We start from the raw sequence: 20125 nt of genomic DNA on the forward strand, positions 1-20125 counted from the left end.
TTTTTTTCCTCAAAATGTTACAAAAGTTATTTCTCCTGAATATCTACAATGCATTTTATAAACTTTGCTTATTGTTTATAAACAATGCTTTTATAAACTTATCCACAGTGGATAAAATCTGGTTGACACTAATCCACTTTCACCACATTTCTTTAACTCTCAGTGTGTTTCCTTTCCTGATTTCAGCTCTTGGTTTGAGTCTTCTAACACCCTGAAATGTTACTTCCAAAGGTGGGTCCCGCTACCACCATAATCGAAGACAACCTTACTTCCCAACTTGCTTTCCCTACCCCATGAAGAGGCAGCATTAGGCAGTGTTAGTACATCTGGCTGAGAGAAAAAGGCATGGCCCAGAGAGAAAGGCTCCACCAGCTGCAGGAGAGACAAAAGCATGAGGGTCTGACAGATGAAGAACTCATCTGGAAGAAAGGACTGGTGCATTTCTAAATCACCCAGTGGTTTCTGTAAGAAAATGGACTCCTGTTTCCAAAGGCGGGCTGAGCAACATCGAGGTGGTGGGGGAGTCTCCTGGGAAGTGTCCCAGAGCTCAAAGTATAGGGTGCGGAGATGGACAGCTCTGAAAGCCCTACCCCACATCTATCCTACAAGGCCCGGGGCCAGACCAGACCCACAACACCCCCTCAGCTTAATCCCTCTGTGCCCCGGCCCTCGTCCATAGCACACGCTGCTTCTCTGCCTTCTCAGAGGAGATACCACAGCCACCAGGGCCGGCGCGTCCCGCAAAGCAGGTGTGGGGTTCAACAGGTGGCCACTCCCATCACAGCCTCTCAAAAGGGAACAGGTGGGAGGCCGAAGCCGCCTTCTCCCTTTTGATCTTCTTAGTGCACTTTGGCTTCTGTTCTTCTTCAGCCTCTCGGTTCTGGGGCCAGGAGGCAGCCAGGATCCTCGATGCTTCTGCTTGAGAGCTGGTCCCCTCTTCTTCATCAGAAGACAGCCCACCTCCGGCAGGTCCTTGGAGAGCTCTCTCCTCTCTCTGGATGGGGAGGGACAATGGTGGAACTCGAGTAAGCCATCAGATGGCAGGGAGCATCGCCAAAGGGCAGTCAAGCCCCCAGCAGCAGCCACCCCAACCCCCCACCCCCAAGCCAGTGGCTTTGGGAGGGCGGGGAGGGCCACCACATGGGGCTGGGGTTCCTCACACTGGGGACTCCAGCAAGCAGGGACTGGAGAACTTGCTCTGGGCTCAGTGCTGGGAAACACAAAAATGTTTATGCAGGGACTGCACTCAGGGAGCGTACAACCGATCACAGGACTGATGCTCTGCACTTCTTTACCTCACTTCTGCACAAAAGCACACTAACGTCTTCAACTGCACAGGACCAGCTTTCTGTGCCAAATGCTCCCAGGAGGCACTCCCTGACCGGGACCCGCTGGGGAGCTGGGCATGGAGGGTTTGGATGCAGGTAGAACACGTGGGTGGACGAAATCAACAGAGCCTGGTGAGAGGTCACCCAGGGGATTTGAGGGAAGAGCGTGACAAAAATATTTTGCCAGTTTTAAAGGCAAACTGGCAGCATGTGGAGTTGCAGACAGGGAGAAAACGGGTGTGGTTATAGCTGTTCCAAGAGCACATTTCCAACCCAATACTGATCTCACCACATAACCATGTGGAGGGGCCTCTGCCCCTCTGGGAGACCTTCTGAGGGTGACACATCCACCTCACACAGGCTGGCCCAGCCCAGGGCAGGTACCATGAAACACGACTTAAGTGAGCAACCCCAGGCCTGGAGGATAGTCACAGGCACAGGAAGTGCGGCCAGGCTACGGAGGGCACGTCAAACACAGACACACATGGTGCCTGTCCCTTCCTGGATGGGCTCAGCATGAGCTCAGACCCCAACAGGCACCTGCTTGTGGCAGATGGGAGCAGGAAAAGGGGGTTGTTGGGCTGAGGGCTGGAAGGACAGCTGAGGCAGACTCCAGGGACACCGTTCCCAACAAGGAAAGTTAAGGACACAGGTGCCTCAGAGACACAGAACTCTGGTGACAAAACACAAGGCATCTCTGGGCAGAATCCGTGCCCAGGGTTCTGAGTCCCCCTCTTCCACATGAGCTTGTCTCTTTCCAAAAAAGCCACACTGACCTTGTCCCCATAGCGAAGCTTCAGCCTCTCCCTGATGAGTAGTCCCCTGACCAGCAGCTTCCAGTTCCCGAGGGCCCGTTTCTCTCTTTTCTGCAGGCAAAACAAAGAACACAAAATGTTAAGTACTGTCACTTTCAGGGAAAGTGTCTAGATGGAACCTATGAACATCTGAAGATCTAAAGATCCAAAATAAGATTCTTTGGTTAAAAGAGTTTCTCAACCATGCCATGTCTGTTTTAAAGGAGCATGATTTTATAAAGTGATGCATATAAAAGGCACCAAAACAGAAGCCTCTTTTTAACTGTTAGCAACTTGAATATCTTTAAGGAGGAGGCTTGAACCACCGGCAATGCCTTTCAGCAAAGGCAGTGGTGGATGGCAGGTGCGGCAGCCACCAGAGCCAGGATCCAGGTACACAGTGGACAGGGATGCTGGATGGTGAGGTACAGACAGGACCCTGTTTATCCAGGGCTGGCTCCCTAGGGTGCCCTCTGCAGTCTGAGAGCTGGAAAGAGCTTTGGGGCCCGCGATCGCTCATGTTACCCACAGTGCAAGTGAGGCACCTGCCCCCACGTGGGGGCTCGTGTTCCCTGCCCTTCTGCTTTCACCTCAGGCCCCCACCCAGCCCGCCCCGGCCACATGGCTCACCTCCTTCTCCCGCTTCTCAATGAGTGTCTGCTCCTTCTCCCAAGCAGCTAGGAGCACATCTTTGTATTCCTCACAGACAATGTACCCATCAGTTCTGTAAGGATGCAACATGGATGGCCTTACTTGAGGCTGCTGCCTCCAGCCTCACCTCCCTCTGGCCTCGCCTCCCCCTTGCCGAGGCCAACCAGCTGCTCCCCCCAAAATTTCCAGCATCAGGTATCTGCAGTCCCAGCCCTAGCTGCCGACAGCACCTGTGCAGGAGGCAGGCCTGTGGACTCCAGCCCTGCATCTTCCCCAGGCCCACCCCCACCTGCTGGGATGACAGAGGTCACCTAACCTCGCCTGGTCCCTTGTCCCCAAACCCCAGGAGACGGTTTTCATCTAGCATCACGAGTATGTGGTGTCATTGGTTTTGCTGCCTCTGGATAGAGGCAGAGTCAGCCCGAGTAAAAGTGTGAAAGGAAAAGGTAAAGTGTTAAGGCTGACTTGGCAAATCCAGAGTAAAACCCGGAAAATGGCCTCAACCCCCACAGTGACTTCCTGCCCCTCCTCTAGGACAGCCCAGCCCTCCTGCCGGTGCTGCAGAAGGACCCTCACGCACATGGGATGGGAGTAGCCTTTATGGAAATCGAAGCCGGTGATGGCTTGGACACAGTCAATGTCCAGCTTGCGGGCCACACGGTGCAGATTGGGCAGGTTGAGCTGGACGCAGCCAATGGGCATCATGCTGGGCAGGAAGAGGTACACGTTCCCAAACTCATTCCGGGGGACCTGCAGAGGGTAGCACAGCCGGTCTAGCCAGCAGCAGTATGCAGCAGCCGGGTCCTGACCCGTCACAACACTGCCCTCACCTTGCCGTCCACAGCCACAGGCGGCTGGTACTCCTCCGTCTGCCACTCGCCAAACAGGCCCAGGTCGTTGTGGTCCTGCAGCTGGGGCTCGGCAAGGCGGGCCTTCCGGGCCCGGTTGGAATAGCCTTTCACCATCTGCACCAGAGGGAACAGCCAGTTTAGAGGAGAACCACCGATTCCAGAGCACTTACTATATACCGGGTACCGTGCTAAGGGCTTTCCTGAACCCATGGCCTCATTTAACCTCCACCATGAGCCCGAGATGCGCGCACTTCCCACCTGCTTACAGTGCCTAGTACCACCGTGGCCCCAAGGACAGCTGCTGCTAGCCAGCACCTGCAGATGGTCCCTGCTCTATGCACTGTGCCCCGCAGAGCGGTCCCAGCACTGTCTCCACTGCGCAGACAGATGGGTGACCCCCGAGCTGCAAGTCACTGCCTACAGCCACAGGCCGGAGGGCCAGAACCAGGCTTTTACCAGCCACACCATGTGCTCTACCTTCATCGCAGACAGGGTGACTGGGACCTGGAGATGAAGTCACTTAAGTCCCATCGCTCAGTGAGTGACAGGGCTGGGATTTAAACCTGGGAACTAGCTGTGTCATGCATCCTGGAAGGCACTGACGGCATGGGACCCGTCGCACACTACCTGACCATGTCTAGTACCCAGAAGTTTCACTGGGGAGCATGAGCAAGAAAGCTGCGTACGTGTCACGAGGAGGAGAAGGACGGGCACACTGGGCGCCTCTAGCTCAGGGCTCAGGACTTTTTTTTGGAAAGGGTCATATGCAGCCTGTTTTACAACCCTTAAAAAATGTCACATGTCTTGCATGCTCGAAAGATCCATCTTACAAATTCCCCTATTAGACTAAGACATATTTGAATGCTTTCTCTTCCTTTGGTCTTTCTCAGGTAAGAAAAGTCAGCCCTGGATTCCTCTCCTGGGTGCACACTCAGCAGCCCGGAGTGCCCAGGCCTCTGCCCCCAGTGCGCCGCCGCCCCCTCCCCTCCTTCTCACCCCCGTGGTTACCTTGTAGGGCACTTCTCCCAGCCTCACCACTCTGGCCTGTTTCAGCCACGTGTCCCGAGAGTGCAGAGTATGCACGCAATCCCTGCGGGAGCCAACAGAGGGAGACACAGGACAAACTCAGTTCATACCCAGCTTGGAGCATGCGTGGCACACCAAACATGGCTCCCCTGAAGGAAGGGCTCAGGCCTCCATTCTCTCCTCAGGCTGGGTTCCCGGGGGGACCAGGAGACCTGTGTTATACAAACAGCTAATCTGGACTTCCTATCTTCTCAGAAATGTGCCCGTTTAAAAATCTGACCTAAACAGAGTTGTCTTGTCTATCTTGGGCTGCAAGCCAGGACTCCCCCCTCCTCCCACAGTGGGAGGCAAGGCAGAACCGGCACCCTCCACACCACCATGCCAGCGCCTGGCTGCCCAAGGCCCGGTCGGCTGCTAAACACAGAGATGGGAGAAGGACAGAGCATCCAGAGAAGGGGCAGGGAACCCCAAAGAAGACTACACCAGAACTGCGAGCTAGTGTTACCACGGAATGATGACTCACGCGCGTGGAACAGTCTTAATTCCTGGCAGCTAGTGACTGCAGAGCATGCCTCTGGCTTCACTCTCCTTCCAGGGTAAGCACTGTAGCCCAGCCTTGCAAGGCTACCTCCCCACGAGTTCCAACTGCCTTCCTTGCTGAGCTTTCTGTGACAGGACATGCTCATCTCCTCCTCAGTCGGCAGCCCTGCACTCTGGCCAGAGGGTGGGCTCCGCAGAGTGAGGGCTTGAAGTTCCCTTCCAGTGCGGAAACCAGATCCTCTGCTCCTGCCTCCTCTGTGCCACGGCCTACCGGGGAGACCCTGCATGAGCCACTGTCCCTTCTGGAGCCTTGGGGGCATCCTCTATCTGTCATGATTGTGCTCTGTCCTCTCTGCTCTGCCAGGCAGAGGGAGGACCAGACGCTTTCCCGGTGCTAGCATCCCAATTGGGGCTGAGACCTCCACTTGCACTTCCCCCCCACCCCTTGGCAGGCTACACAGCTCTGATCGCCCCAAGGAGCCATTATGTCACAGTCATGACCTTCACATGGGGGGTGGGGAGAGGCTGGACACTGTCAGGACATTCCAAGGAGCACAGTGGGGAAGTGGACAGAGCCCTTTCAGGCTAAATCTCAACTTCTAACCACTTTACACCCTCAGAATGGCTGTTATCAAAAAACTAGAAAAGTGTTGGCGAGGCTGTGGGATAACTGGCATCCTTTCGTGTTGCTGGTAGGGCTGTAAAACCATGCAGCCATTGTGGAAAGCAGGATCCTAGTTCTTCAAAAGTTAAACACAAAATTACCATATGATCCAGCAATTCTACTTCTGGGTGTGTACCCAGAAGAAATGTAAGCAGAATCTCAAAGAGATTATCTGTACAACCATGTTCACAGAAGCACTATTCACAACAGCCAAAAGGGGAAGCAATGCAAGCGTCCGTCCCTAGAGGCCAGTCACAAAAGGACAAATACTGCATGGTCACATTTACGTAAGGTCCCCACAAGAGTCCTATAAAAACCAGCGCGGTGGCTGTCAGAGGTTGGGGGGGCAGGGGTTAGGGTGAGTGTTTCATGGGGATGGAGTTTCAGTTCTGGAGATAAAGTCCTGGAGGGGTGCCTGAGTGGCTCAGTGGGTTAAAGCCTCTGCCTTCGGCTCAGGTCATGATCCCAGGCTCCTGGGATGGAGCCCTGCATCAGGCTGTCTGAATGGTGGGGAGCCCGCTTCCTCTCTCTCTCTGCCTGCCTCTCTGCCTACTTGTGATCTGTCTGTTAAATAAATAAAAAATCTTTAAACCAAAAAAAAAAAAAAAGTCCTGGAGACAGATGGTGGGGATGGGCGTATGAGCCAATGTACTTAACACTACCAAACCATACATTTACAAATGGTTACATGGTAAACTTGGTTTTGTCTATTCTACTACCCAAAAAAAAATCCGCCTCTAATGCTCTCTCTGATGACTGACATGGTTGGTCCCTGGGGACCAGGCCTGCTTCCTTCTCACTGGACCTGCTTTCCCCCCACCACCTGAGGAAGCCTGTGCCTTCCAAGCTCTGACTGCAGGGGGCTGAGGCCCCAACCAGGTAGGACACCTCCAGAGATGCAGCAGAAAGCTCGGCCACATACCCTGAACACAGGGCATTGGCGGAGTCCTTGCAGGGCTGCACGCAGGAAGGAGGTCCCACTCAGAAACCTTGTACCACCTATTTGTGTGATTTCCCTGCTCCATTGTTTTCTCTTTATTCTCCTGTTTATTAAGAACATCCTCTACTCTGCCAGCATTCCCTTGATCCCAAAACCAGACAAAGACCCCATCAAAAAAGGAGAATTACAGACCAATATCCTTGATGAACACGGATGCAAAGATTCTCACCAAAATACTAGCCAATAGGATCCAACAGTACATTCCAAAGGATTATTCACCACGACCAAGTGGGATTCATTCCAGGGCTGCAAGATTCGTTCGAAATCTGCAGATCAATCAATGTGCTACAATACATTAATAAAGGAAAAAGAACCATATGATACTCTTGAGAAATGCTGAAAAAGCATTTGACAAAGTACAGCATCCTTTCTTGGTCAAAACTCTTCAAAGTACAGGGATAGATGGTACATACCTCAATACCATCAAAGCCATCTATGAAAAACCCACCGCGAATATCTTTCTCAATGGGGAAAAACTGACAGCTTTTCCCCTAAGGTCAGGAATACGGCAGGGATGTCCACTATCACCACTGCTATTCAACATAGTACTAGAAGTCCTAGCCTCAGCAATCAGACAACAAAAAGAAAAGTCATCCGAATAGGCAAAGAAGAAGTCAAACTATCACTCTTTGCAGACGATATGATACGTTCTGTAGAAAATCCAAAGACTCCACTCCAAAACTGCTAGAACTCCTACAGGAATTCAGTAAAATGTCAGGATATAAAACCAATGCACAGAAATCAGTGACAGTTCTATATGCCAAAAACAAGACAAAAGAAAGAGAAATTAAGGAGTCAATCCCACTTACAATTGCACCCAAAACCATAAAATACCTAGGAATAAACCTAACCAAAGAGGCAAAGAATCTGTACTCAGAAAACAATAAAGTACTCATGAAAGAAACTGAGGAAGACACAACGAAATGGAAAAATGTTCCATACTCATGGGTTGGAGGAACAAATATGGTGAAAATGTCTATGCTACCTAAAGCAATCTACACATTTAATGCAATCCCTATCAAAATACCACTTTTCAAATGTTTTTCAAAGAAATGGAACAAACAATCCTAAAATTTATATGGAACCAGAAAAGACCCCAAATAGCTGGAGGAATGTTGAAAAAGAAAACCAAAGTTGGCGGGATCACAATTCCAGACTTCAAGCTCTATTACAAAGCTGTCATCGTCACGACAGTATGGTACTGGCACAAAAACAGACACATAGATCAATGGAACAGAAGAGAGAGCCCAGAAATGGATCCTCAACTCTGTGGTCAACTAATCTTTGACAAAGCAGGGAAGAATGTCCAATGGAAAAATTGGACCCTACATACAGAAGAATGAAACCAGATAATTTCTTTATACCACACACAAAAATAGACTCAAAATGGATGAAGGACCTCAATGTGAGACAGGAATCCATCAAAACCCTTGAGGAGAACACAGGCAGCAACCTCTTTGACCTCAGCCACAGCAACTTCTTCCTAGAAACATCACCAAAGGGAAGGGAAGCAAGGACAAAAATGAACTATTGGGACTTCATCAAGATCAAAAGCTCTTGCACAGCAAAGGAAACAATCAACAAAACCCAAAGACAACTGACAGAATGGGAGAAAATACTCACAAATGACAGATCAAATAAAGGGCTAGTATCCAAAAGCTACAAAGAACTTATCAAACTCAAAACCCAAAGAACAAATAATCCAATCAAGAAATGGGCAGAGGACATGAACAGACATTTCTGCAAAGAAAACATCCAAATGGCCAACAGACATATGAAAAAGTGCTCAACATCACTCAGCATCAGGGAAATACAAATCAAAACCACAATGAGATACCACCTCACACCAGTCAGAATGGCTAAAATTAACCAGTGAGGAAATGACAGGTGTTGGTAAGGAAGCAGAAAAAGAGGAACCTTCCTACACCGTTGGTGGGAATGCAAGCTGGTCCAGCCACTCTGGAAAACAGCATGGAGGTTCCTCAAAAAGTTGAAAACAGAGCCACCCTATGACCAAGCAATCGCATTACTAGGTATTTACCCTACAGATACAAATGTAGTGATCTGAAGGCGCACATGCACCCCAATGTTTATAGAAGCAATGTCCACAATAGACAAACTATGGAAAGTTTGTCCATCGACAGATGAATGGATAAAGAAGGTGTGGTATATATAAATATAATGGAATACTATGCAGCCATCAAAGGAAATAAAATCTTGCCATATGAAGTAAGTCAATCAGAGAAAGACAATTATCATATGATCTCCCTGATATGAGGAATTTGGGAGGGTGGGGAGTTGTGGGGGGCAGGGAGGGGAAAAAATGAAACAAGATGGGATCAGGAGGGAGACAAACCATGACACTCAATCTCAGGAAATGAACTGAGGGTTGCTTGGGGGTTGGGGGTTAGGAATAGGGTGGCTGGGTGATGGACATTGGGGAGGGTATGTGCTATGGTGAGTGCTGTGAATTGTTTAAGACTGATGATTCACAGACCTGTACTCCTGAAGCAAATAATATATTATATGTTAATTTTTTTAAAAAATTCTCTATTTTTTTGGTCTTTCATTCCAGCTTTAAAAAGCCACTTCTTGGGGCGCCTGGGTGGCTCAGTGGGTTAAGCCGCTGCCTTCGGCTCAGGTCATGATCCCAGGTCCTGGGTTCAAGCCCCACATCGGGCTTTCTGCTCAGCAGGGAGTTTGCTTCCTCTTCTCTCTCTGCCTGCCTCTCTGCCTACTTGTGATTTCTCCCTGTCAAATAAATAATCAAAATCTTTAAAAATAAAATTAAATTAAATTAAATTAAATTAAATTAAAAAATAAATAAAAATAAAAAGCCACTTCTTGGGACACCTGGGTGGCTCAGTTGATTAGGCGTCTGCCTTCAGCTCAGGTCATGATCCCAGGGTCTTGGGATCGAGTCCCCCAGGGGGCTCCTTGCTCAGCAGGGAGCCTATTTCTCCCTCTCCCTGTCGCTCCCCCTACTTGTACATACTCTGTCTCTCTGACAAATAAATACATAAAATCCTTTAAAAAAAAAAATAAAAAATAAAAAGCCACATTTTAGTTATCATTTTTGTTTTTTTAGATACACACATTATTTAAATTCAATTAATTAATATATAATGTATTATTGGTTTCAGAGGTGGCGGTCAGTGATTCAACAACCTTACATAATACCCAGTAATCTTTACATCGCGTGCCCTACTCTATCGTTTCTCAGCCTTTTGGCTAAGATCAAGTGTAACATCACATGCCCTCCTCAATGTCCATCACCCAGTTACCCCACTCCCCACCCCTCCAGCAACCCTCAGTTTGTTGCCTATGATTAAGTCTCTTATGGTCTGTCTCCCTGATTTTGTCTTATTTTATTTTTTCCTTTCTCCTATGATCCTGTTCTGCTTCTTAAATTCCACATATCAGTGAGATCATATGATAACTTTCTCTAACTGACTTATCTTGCTTACTGTATTCTTCTAGCTCTAGCCATGTCATTGCAAATGAAAGATTTCATTTTTTGATGGCTGAATAGTACTCCACTGTAATTTCTTTCTATTGCTATTTTCCTAAAAGGTCTGCTTCTATTTTACTTTCTTTCTCACCTTAAATTGACATTAAAATTTTTTGTTTTAGGGGCACCTGGGATGCCATTGGTTAAGCGTCCGACTCTTGATTTCGGCTTAGGCCATGATCTCAGGGCTGTGAGATGGAGCCCTGCTTTGGGCTCTGTGCTCAGCAAGGAGTCTGCTTCAAACTCTTTCCCTCTGCCCCTACCCTGCGTGCATGCTCTCTCTCAATAAATAAATAATCTTTAAAAAGTATCTTTTGTTTTAATTTTGTATGTATTTTACGTTCTTCTTCTCTTATTCCCTTCCCCTCTTCTTCTGCCATTTTTTTTAGTGTGGACAAAATATATACAAAATATACCATTTTAACCATTTCTAAGTGTGCAGTTCCGTGGTGTTAAGTACATTTACGCTGTTGAGTAACTGTCCCCACCACACACCTCCAGAACTTTTCCATCTTCCCAAACAGAAGCTCTGTCCCCATTAAAATATCTACTCCCTTTAATTTTCATGATCAAATCTTATATTTTCTTCTTTTGTATGTTTGTAACTTACATTTTAGGGATATATTTCCTATTGTCCCATATAAACCTTGTCATACTTTTCAATTTTTCCCCCCAACTCTTTTGCACCTGCTGGTCTTTTAACCCTTGTTTTCATCTTCAAGCCTGAATCCCTTCTACATGTGCCCCCATGGGATGGAGCACACATACACACACCATAAAGCTCATCCCGTTTGACATAAGGGCTGACATAAGCAGCACTCCCCACCCCCATCCAGGAGCCTGATAGTCCCAGGACATCGGGAAGCCCACAGGGCCACCAAGCTGCCTCACGCACCTGGAGTAGACAGCTTCTCCACGACAATAGCCAAGAATCGCAGCTGTCTCAGGGTAGATGGCCTCGTATTTCAACAGATGCCTCTTCAGCACATACAGAGGGTGATTCTTGTATGTGCCAATGACAGTAGGCAAAGGCTGGCCCAGATGCTTTGCCTGGAACTGCAAAGGCCAGAGAGATAATGCTGAACATGTCTGGAAGAGGAGGGGAGGTCTGAGGCAGGCGAGCCGTAGACCACCTTGTTCAGGAAAACAGTGAAGCAGAGGTTTCGTGAGCACCAATAACCATAACATTGCACCTGCAGTCTGGTTCTAGGCAGGTTTTAGATAAAGCATGGAATCGCGGGGCTTGTGGCAACTGTGAAAAGTCATCTAACCTATTCATTCTCAGTGCTTGGACAACCTGGCCAACCCAAGCAGGTTAGTGTCTGCTCTTGTCCTCAGGGAAGACACATGGTTTTCTTCAGGAAGGCCTTACCTGCTCTGTGATGGGGGTCCACTTGGGTCTACTTGACCCTACTCTCCCAGGAAACTCCAATGGGCCATTGGCACCGTGTCTCCTTGCCCTCCTGTGACAAACACTCATTCTTTTAGTACTTCTTTCAGGATTCTGATTTCTCAGTGGACAATTCCACATGGGGCTCAAATAGGGCAGGGAGACACACGGCCACCATATTCATGAGTTTGGTCTTCTTTCACTCAGAGCAATTTATATGACTGCGCAAATTGTTTTAGAGCTCCAAATTTACAACTAGAAGGTAACTAAAAGTGTGCTGCATAATGGCCAGATAGACGTGGGTTCAAATACCAAAGCAGTTAATCTCTCAGAGCCTCCATTTTTAACTGGTAAAATCAAGGCAAAAGCCATCCCAGGTCTATAGTATTGTGAAAATTCCAGATCACACACAAAGATACCCCCCCACATGGGACCGGGCATATACAAGGGGCACCAAGATGGGCCGTCAAGCCCACAGCAGCCGAGGCCTTACCTCTGAGTCTTCCTTCTTCTCCCTCTCCACCAACGGACTCTGGTAGGGTCTCAAGGTTTCAGCCCACCACTTGGCATCGACCCGGCACTTGCGGGTCGCAGTCATCCAGTCTGGATCGTACCTCTGGGTAACATCCCGGACCCAGCCATCACCGTCGATGCCCACCACATAGGTCATGGGCTTGGTGGCATACTTGTAACAGGACAGAGCCTGGCCCACCATACCATGCACACAGTCCACACACACCCACTTTTCCTCTTGCTCACAGAACACCTCTAGCCACTGGTCTACACCAGCTGCTTTCCCTCTTTCTGCCCCCTCACCATCACTGGAGATTTTCTTGCCTCGTTTACTCTTACTGCTTGAAGAGCTCGTGGATGCTGCTGGGAAGCCAGGATGCTTAGGGTGCCTTCTACGTTGGGTCCTGGAGTCACTCCTGGACCCTGCCTTTGATCTCTGCCTGGGAAGGCCAGGCTCAGAATCCTCATCAGATGAATGATGGGCTTCCCCACTGGAGAGCTCGAAGTCAGAACCGCTACTACCCTTGTCACTCCCACTCTCTTCTTTATAAGACACCCTGGAGGCCACCTGCCGCTCTCGGCCTTGCCGACGTCTCTGGGTATCCTCCTGCTGCCCTCCTGCCTTGTGCTCTTCTTCCCTGCTGGAGGGCCCTCTCTGTTTCTTCCTGACTGTAGCTGCTTTGCTCCTCTTCCCTTTGGCACTTGGACGGCCAGGGCCCTTAGATGATGTGACCTCTTCTCTGGTTCCTTGGCTGGTCTTGGGTTTGGTTTGGCTTTCTAGAACTGGGCTGCAAGTTTCCAAGGAGCCTCCAGCACCTTCCGCAGATGTCGCCTTTGGAGCTTTCTTTCCCTGAAACAGAAGAGGAAACTATGTTTTTCCTTTCTGTGCTCATATGATAGAGATCCTATACTCTGCCAGGGCTAAATCACTGGCTACAGAACCAGCATACACAGGATGTCCCCAGCTCAGACAGGGTAGGGCAGGGCCAATAATCCTTTAGAAATGTAAGAATGTATTCACTAAAATCTGTGGTATCTTAGCTAAGCCACAAAGTAACTCTTTGCACTCTAGAACCTGGTGGGAGGGGCAGGGGTGTGAACACAGGAAACACAGGAACCTGGTTTCCAACTCCAGTTCTGCTTCTCATTCATTATGTGTTCCTGTCAACTATATATACATTTATTTACATTTTCTCAAATATTTATTTATTACATATGGATAAAACTCTGAGTCAGTTTCCTCAGTAATAGTACCCACCTTGCACATAACATGCCTTGCAAATAAATACTGATGGACTTAATAAACTTGCTGCATTAAGATGATGGAATTAAATCCACCTCTGGACCACTAAGTCTCGAGAGTACCAACAGTGCAGCTCATCTAGTGCCAAGCCTCCTCCTCAGGTAACAGTAGAAGGCAGAGTCCTTCATCCCTTACTGTTCAGCACAGCCAAGGAGGAGGATGGGGCCATTCTGCTGTGTCACAAGGCAGAAACTAACCCACCAGGCAGCCAGGACCTCTCTTGGGCCCCTCTGTGCCCTCTGTGCCACTGGTGACCAGTCTTCCAAACATGGGGGTGAGCAAGGTAGGCTCCAAGGGGCCCACACTCCATAAATGCCGACCCATAAAAGTAGTCCAATGACCAATTTTTTTGTTATATGATAATTTCTCCCTCCCCGCTGAGCCAATTGCCCTTTGGGAGAACCCCACCTTTGCTGGGGGTAACTTCAGAGGAATCGGCTGCAGAGACAGAACCAGTCGGGTCGAGAGCTGTAGGGCCCGGAGGATCAGTAAAAATATCTGTGGGGAAAAAGAATGATACATTTATCCTAAGAAAAGAATGGAGGTTTTAACTAAATTCACGGTATTTGTTGTGGTAGTTTTTTTTTAGAATACGGAAAAGTTAGAAACAACCAAACAATAGGTGCCTAAAACCCTGAACACTACTAAAAATGATGCCAAACAGGTATCTCTTTATAGAAAAATGGAAAGATGTTCACTACATCTCAGAGAAGTTTGGTTTTTAATGTGTTATGTTAAATTTCATTTAAAAAAAAAAAAAAACTGGGGTGCCTGGGTGGCTCAGTGGGTTAAAGCCTCTGCCTTCAGTTCAGGTCGTGATCCCAGGGTCCTGGAATCGAGTCCCACATCAGGCTCTCTGCTTGGCAGGGAGCCTGCTTCCCCCTCTCTCCCTCTGCCTGCTTCTCTGCCTACTTGTGATCTCTATCTGCCAAATAAATAAATAAAATCTTAAGAAAAAATACGTAATTCTTAAAAAAAAAAAACTGACAAAAAGAATAACTCTTGGAACAAAAAAGCAACCATATTCTGGAAGGTAGGAAGTGCAGAAAAATGAATATGAGGTGACAGAAGGGAAGATAGGTCGCGGGGGGAGGGGCCGGCTCTCCGCAAGCCACAGAGCACCAGCGCACACAGTCGGAACTTTTAGAAGTTTGCTCCACTAAGGGACGATGCTCCAGAGGCTAAGTGTGGGGGGTGGAGCACTCGCAGGGACAGTGTGGTCTCAGGTCCTGTGGGGTCACAGAACAACCCAGGGTGCCTGAGTGTGGCACAGCCCCCAAGTATCAGAGTAGGAAAGTAGGCGACAGAGACAGAGTTGAGGAGTGGGCACTCAGCTCAGGGTTGCCATAAACCGTAATCTTGGGCACAGTCGGGCAACTGCTCTTCATGCAGGAACCCCACAAGTGGCAGATCCGGGGAGCAACCCACCCTTCCTCCACCAGGAGGAGAGGCACGGGAGTGTGCTGCAGGAATCTGCTGTGTTTGGAGACTCTAAGCAGGGCCATGCACCAGAGATAGAAATGCTCAGTCACAGGCTGGGTGAGCCTGGAGTGCAGCGGAGATCAGGGAAACAGGAGGGACTGACTGCTTTTCTCTGAGGGTGCACTGAGGAGTGGGGCCCCGAGCTCTCAGAGCCTGGCCCCTGGCAAAGGCGGTACAATTCCACCTCTGGCAAGGACATTTTGGAGAATCACTGCAACAGGCCCCTCCTCCAGAAGATCACTAACAACACCCAGCCAAAAACCAAGTTTAGCCATCAATGACAACTGTGGAACTCCAGAGCGAGGGGAATGTAGCAGATACAATTCCTGGCTCTTTTGTACCAGGATTCTTTAGTCACTCCAAGTTAAATGTTCTAAATTTTATTTTTCTCTAACTCTATTGTTTTTTAATTTTTCCTTTACTATTTTAACTACTTTATCTTATCAATACCTTTTTAAAAACCTTTTTTAATTTTCACTGTTTTATTCATATTCTATCCCTTCACTGTATTTAACCTTATTTTTTGGATACACGTAAGTTTTCCTTTCTTTAAAATTCTAGGATACAGTTTCTTCTAACAGATTGAAAAATACCTTAAATCTAGCATATGGCTTCCTTCTACTATCTAGCCTGATGACATTCTTTTTTTTTTTTTCAAGTGACTTCTCATCAATTCCTTTTTTAGAATCATTTTTAATTTTCAACTTTACAATTAGAATCCATCCCTTCATTGTGTTTACCCTTATAATTTTATATTCTTTCTCTAAAATTTTGGCAGTTTCTTCTAACAGACCAAAATATACCAAAAATCAAGTGTGTGACATTATTCTATTCATCAGTGTAATCTTGTGTGTGTTTGTGTGTGTGTATAAATACATATATATTTTCTTCTCCTTTCTTCTCCCTCTGGCTTCAGGTCTCTTCTGATTTGGTTAGTGTACATTTTTCTGGGGTTGTTGCTACTACCCTTTTAGTATTGTGCTCTCCCATTCATCTATTCTTATCTGGATAAAATGTCAAGGCGGAAAAACTAACCCCCCCCCAAAAAAAAGAGAACAAGAGGCAGTACTGATGGCTAGGGACCTAATGAATATCGACATTAATAAGATGTCAGAACCAGAGTTCAGAATGATGATTATCTAGATGGATGCTAGCGGGGCTTGGAAAAAAGCACACAAGATACTAGAAAATCCCTTTCTGGAAAAATGAAATAACAAAAATCTAACCAAGTTGATATCAAAAAAGCTATTAATGAGGTGCAATAAAAAATGGAGGCTCTTACTGCTAGGATAAATAAGACAGAAGAGAGAATTAGTGATATAGAAGACCTAATGATGGAGAATAAAGAAGCTGAGAAAAAGACAGAGAAACAACTACTGGACCATGAGGGGAGAATTACAGAGATAAGCGATAACTTAAGACAAAACAGTATTAGAAGAATTGGATTCCCAGAAGAAGAGGGGTGAGCAGAATGTATACTGGAACAAATTATAGAAGAGAACTTCCCTAATTTGGGGACGGGAACAAGCATCAAAATCCAGGAGACACAAGAACCCCTCTCAAAATCAATAAAAATGGGTCCACACTCTGTCATCTAAGAGTAAAATTTACAAGTCTCCGTGGCAAAGAGATAATCCTGAAAGTAGCTCGGGACAAAAGGTCTATAATCTACAATGGTAGAAATATAATATTGGCAGCAGACTCTTCCAAAGATACCTGGCAGGCCAGAAAGGACTGGCATGATATATTCAGAGCACTAAATGAGAAAAACATGCAGCCAAGAATACTATATCCAGCTAGGCTGTCACTGAAAATAGGAGAGATTAAAAACTTCCAGGACAAACAAAACCTAAAAGAACTTGCAAACACCAAACAAGACCTACATGATATATTGAAAGGGGTCCTCTGAGCAAACAGAGAGCCTAAAAGTGACAGACCAGAAAGAAACAGAGACAACATACAGTAACAGTCACCTTACAGGCCATACAATGGCACTAAATTTGTATCTTTCAGTAGTTACCCTGAATGTAAATGGGCTAAATGCCCCAAGCAAAAGACACACGGTATCAGAATGGATAAAACAAACAAGACCTATTGATACACTGTTTACAAGAAACTCATTTTAGACCCAAAGACACCTCCAGATTTAAAGTGAGGGAGTGGAAAACAATTCACCATGCTAATGGACATCAAAAGTTAGCTGGGGTGGCAATCCTTTTATCAGATAAATTAGATTTTAAGCCAAAGAAGATAATAAGAGCTGAGAAAGGACACTGTATCATACGCAAACGGTCTGTCCAACAAGAAGATCTAGCAATTTCAAATATCTATGCCCCTAACATGGGAGCAGCCAACTATATATACCAATTAAAAACAAAATAAAAAAAACACATCGACAACAATACAATAATAGTAGGGGACTTTAACACCCCCCTCACTGAAATGGACAGATCATCTAAGCAAAAGATCAACAAGGAAATAAAGCCTTTAAATGACACACTGGACCCGATGAACCACACAGATATATTCAGAACATTCCATCCCAAAGCAACAGAATACACATTCTTCTCTAGTGCACATGGAACATTCTCCAGGAGAGATCACATCCTGGGTCACAAATCAGGTCTCAACCGGTACCAAAAGACAGGGATCACTCCCTGCCTGTTTTCAGACCACAGTGCTCTGAAACTAGAACTCAACCTCAAGAGGAAAGCTGGAAAGAACTCAACTACATGGAGGCTAAAGAGCATCCTACTAAACGATGAGTGAGTCAACCAGGAAATTAAAGAAGAATTTTTAAAAGTCATGGAAACAAATGAAAATGAAAACACAACTGTTCAAAATCTTTGAGACACAGCAAAGGCGGTCCCGAAAGTATACAGCAATATAAGCCTTTCTCAAGAAACAAGAAAATCTCAAGTACACAACCTAACCCTACACCTAAAGGAGCTGGAGAAAGAACAGCAAAGAAAGCCTAAACCCAGCGGGAGAAGAGAAATAATAATCAGAGCAGAAATCAATGAAATAGAAACCAAAAGAATACTAGAACAAATCAAACAAACTAGGAGCTGCTTCTTTGAAAGAATTAATAAGATTGATAAACCCCTAGCCAGACTTATCAAAAAGAAAAAAGAGAAGGGACCCAAATTAATAAAATCATGAGTGAAAGAGGAGAGATCACAACCAACACCAAAGAAATAAAAACAATTACAGGAACATATTATGAGCAACTATACACCAGCAAATTTGACAACCTGGAAGAAATGGATGCTTCCTAGAGACATATAAACTACCACAACTGAACCAGGAAGAAGTAGAAAACCTGAACAGACCCATAACCAGTAAGGAGATTGAAGCATTCAATAATAATCTCCCAACAATCAAGAGCCCAGGGCCAGACAACTTCCCAGGGGAATTCCACCAAACATTTAAAGAAGAATTAACGTCTAATCTCCTGAAACTGTTCCAAAAATCAGAAACAGAAGGAAAACTTCCAAACTCATTTTATGAGGCCAGCATTACCTTGATCCCAAAACTAGACAAAGACCCCATCAAAAAGGAGAATCACAGACCAATATCCTTGATGAACACAGTAGCAAAAATTCTCACCAAAATACTAGCCAATAGGATCCAACAGTACATTCAAAGGATTATTCACCACGACCAAGTGGGATTTATTCCTGGGCTGCAACGGTGCTTCAACACCCACGAATCAATCAGTATGATACAATGCATTATTAAAAGAAAGAATAAGAACCATATGATACTCTCAATAGATGGTGAAAAAGATCTGACAAAGTACAGCATCCTTTCTTCATCAAAACTCCTCAAAGTGTACAGAGAGAGGGTACATACCTCGATATCATCAGAGCCATTTATGAAAAACCCACAGTGAGTATCATCCTCAATGGGGAAAAAACTGAGAGCTTTTCCCCTAAGGCCAGGAACACGACCTCAGGGCTGTCCACTATCACTACTGCTATTCAAATAGTACTAGAAGTCCTAGTAATCAGACAACAGACAACAAAAAGAAAGAAAATGCATCCTAATAAGCAAAGAAGTTAAACTCTCTTTGCTGATGATATGATACTGTATGTGGAAAACCCAAAAGACTCCACTCCAAAACTACTAGAACTCATACAGGAATTCAGTAAAGTGCAAGACATAAAATCAATGCACAGAATTCAGTTGCATTTCTTTTTTTTTTTTTAAGATTTTATTTATTTATTTGGACACAGATCATAAGTAGGCAGAGAGAGAGAGAGAGGAAGAGAAGCAGGCTCTCTGCTGCGCAGAGAGCCCAATGTGGGGCTCGATCCCAGGACCCTGGGATCATGACCTGAGCCGAAGGCAGAGGCTTTATCCCACTGAGCCACCCAGGTGCCCCTTCAGTTGCATTTCTATACACCAACAACAAGACAGGAGAAATTAAGGAGTTGATCCCATTTTTTGGACCCAAAACCATAAGATACCTAGGAATAAATCTAACCAAAGAGGCAAACAAAGCATCTCAGAAAACTATAGAGTACTCACGAAAGAAATTGAGGAAGACACAAAGAAATGGAAAAACGTTCCATGCTCATGGAAGAACACTGTGAAAATGTCTATGCTACCTAGAGCAATCTACACATCTAATGCAATCCTTATTAAAAAACCATCAATTTTATTCAAAGAAATGGGGCAAATAATCCTAAAATTTAAATGGAACCAGAAAAGACCCCAAATAGCTAGAGGAACATTGAAAAAGAAAAACCAAAGTTGATGGCATCACAATTCTAGGCTTCAAGGTCTATTACAAAGCTGTAATCATTAAGACAATATGGCACCGGCATAAAAAGAGACATATACATCAATGAACAGAACAGAGAGCCCAAAAATGGACCCTCAACTCTATGGTCAACTAATCTTCGACAAGGCAAGAAAGAATGTCCATGGAAAAAACACAGTCTCTTTAACAAATGTGTTGGGAAAATTGGACAGCCACATGCAGAAGAATGAAACTGAACCACTTCCTTACACCACACATAAAAATAGACTCAAAATGAATGAAAGACCTCAATGTGAGACAGGAA

At 46.2% G+C, this 20125-nt stretch overlaps 1 protein-coding gene across 1 annotated transcript in view; it reads right to left on the reverse strand.

The window, feature by feature from the left end:
• Positions 1–85: 85 nt before the first annotated feature.
• The window catches only part of XPC (XPC complex subunit, DNA damage recognition and repair factor), a 53346-nt gene continuing 33306 nt past the window's right edge, over positions 86–20125 (reverse strand). The window contains exons 8-16 of the mRNA XM_047743644.1: positions 13980–14069; positions 12249–13118; positions 11261–11421; positions 4633–4714; positions 3604–3738; positions 3354–3523; positions 2753–2846; positions 2105–2194; positions 86–994 (exon numbers count right to left, since the gene is read on the reverse strand). Coding sequence (XP_047599600.1) covers positions 779–994; positions 2105–2194; positions 2753–2846; positions 3354–3523; positions 3604–3738; positions 4633–4714; positions 11261–11421; positions 12249–13118; positions 13980–14069 — 1908 coding nt within the window. The 3' untranslated portion in view covers positions 86–778. The remainder of the gene's footprint in view (positions 995–2104; positions 2195–2752; positions 2847–3353; positions 3524–3603; positions 3739–4632; positions 4715–11260; positions 11422–12248; positions 13119–13979; positions 14070–20125) is intronic.

This window comes from Lutra lutra, chromosome 1, assembly GCF_902655055.1.
Source record: "Lutra lutra chromosome 1, mLutLut1.2, whole genome shotgun sequence".
Lineage (NCBI taxonomy): Eukaryota > Metazoa > Chordata > Mammalia > Carnivora > Mustelidae > Lutra > Lutra lutra.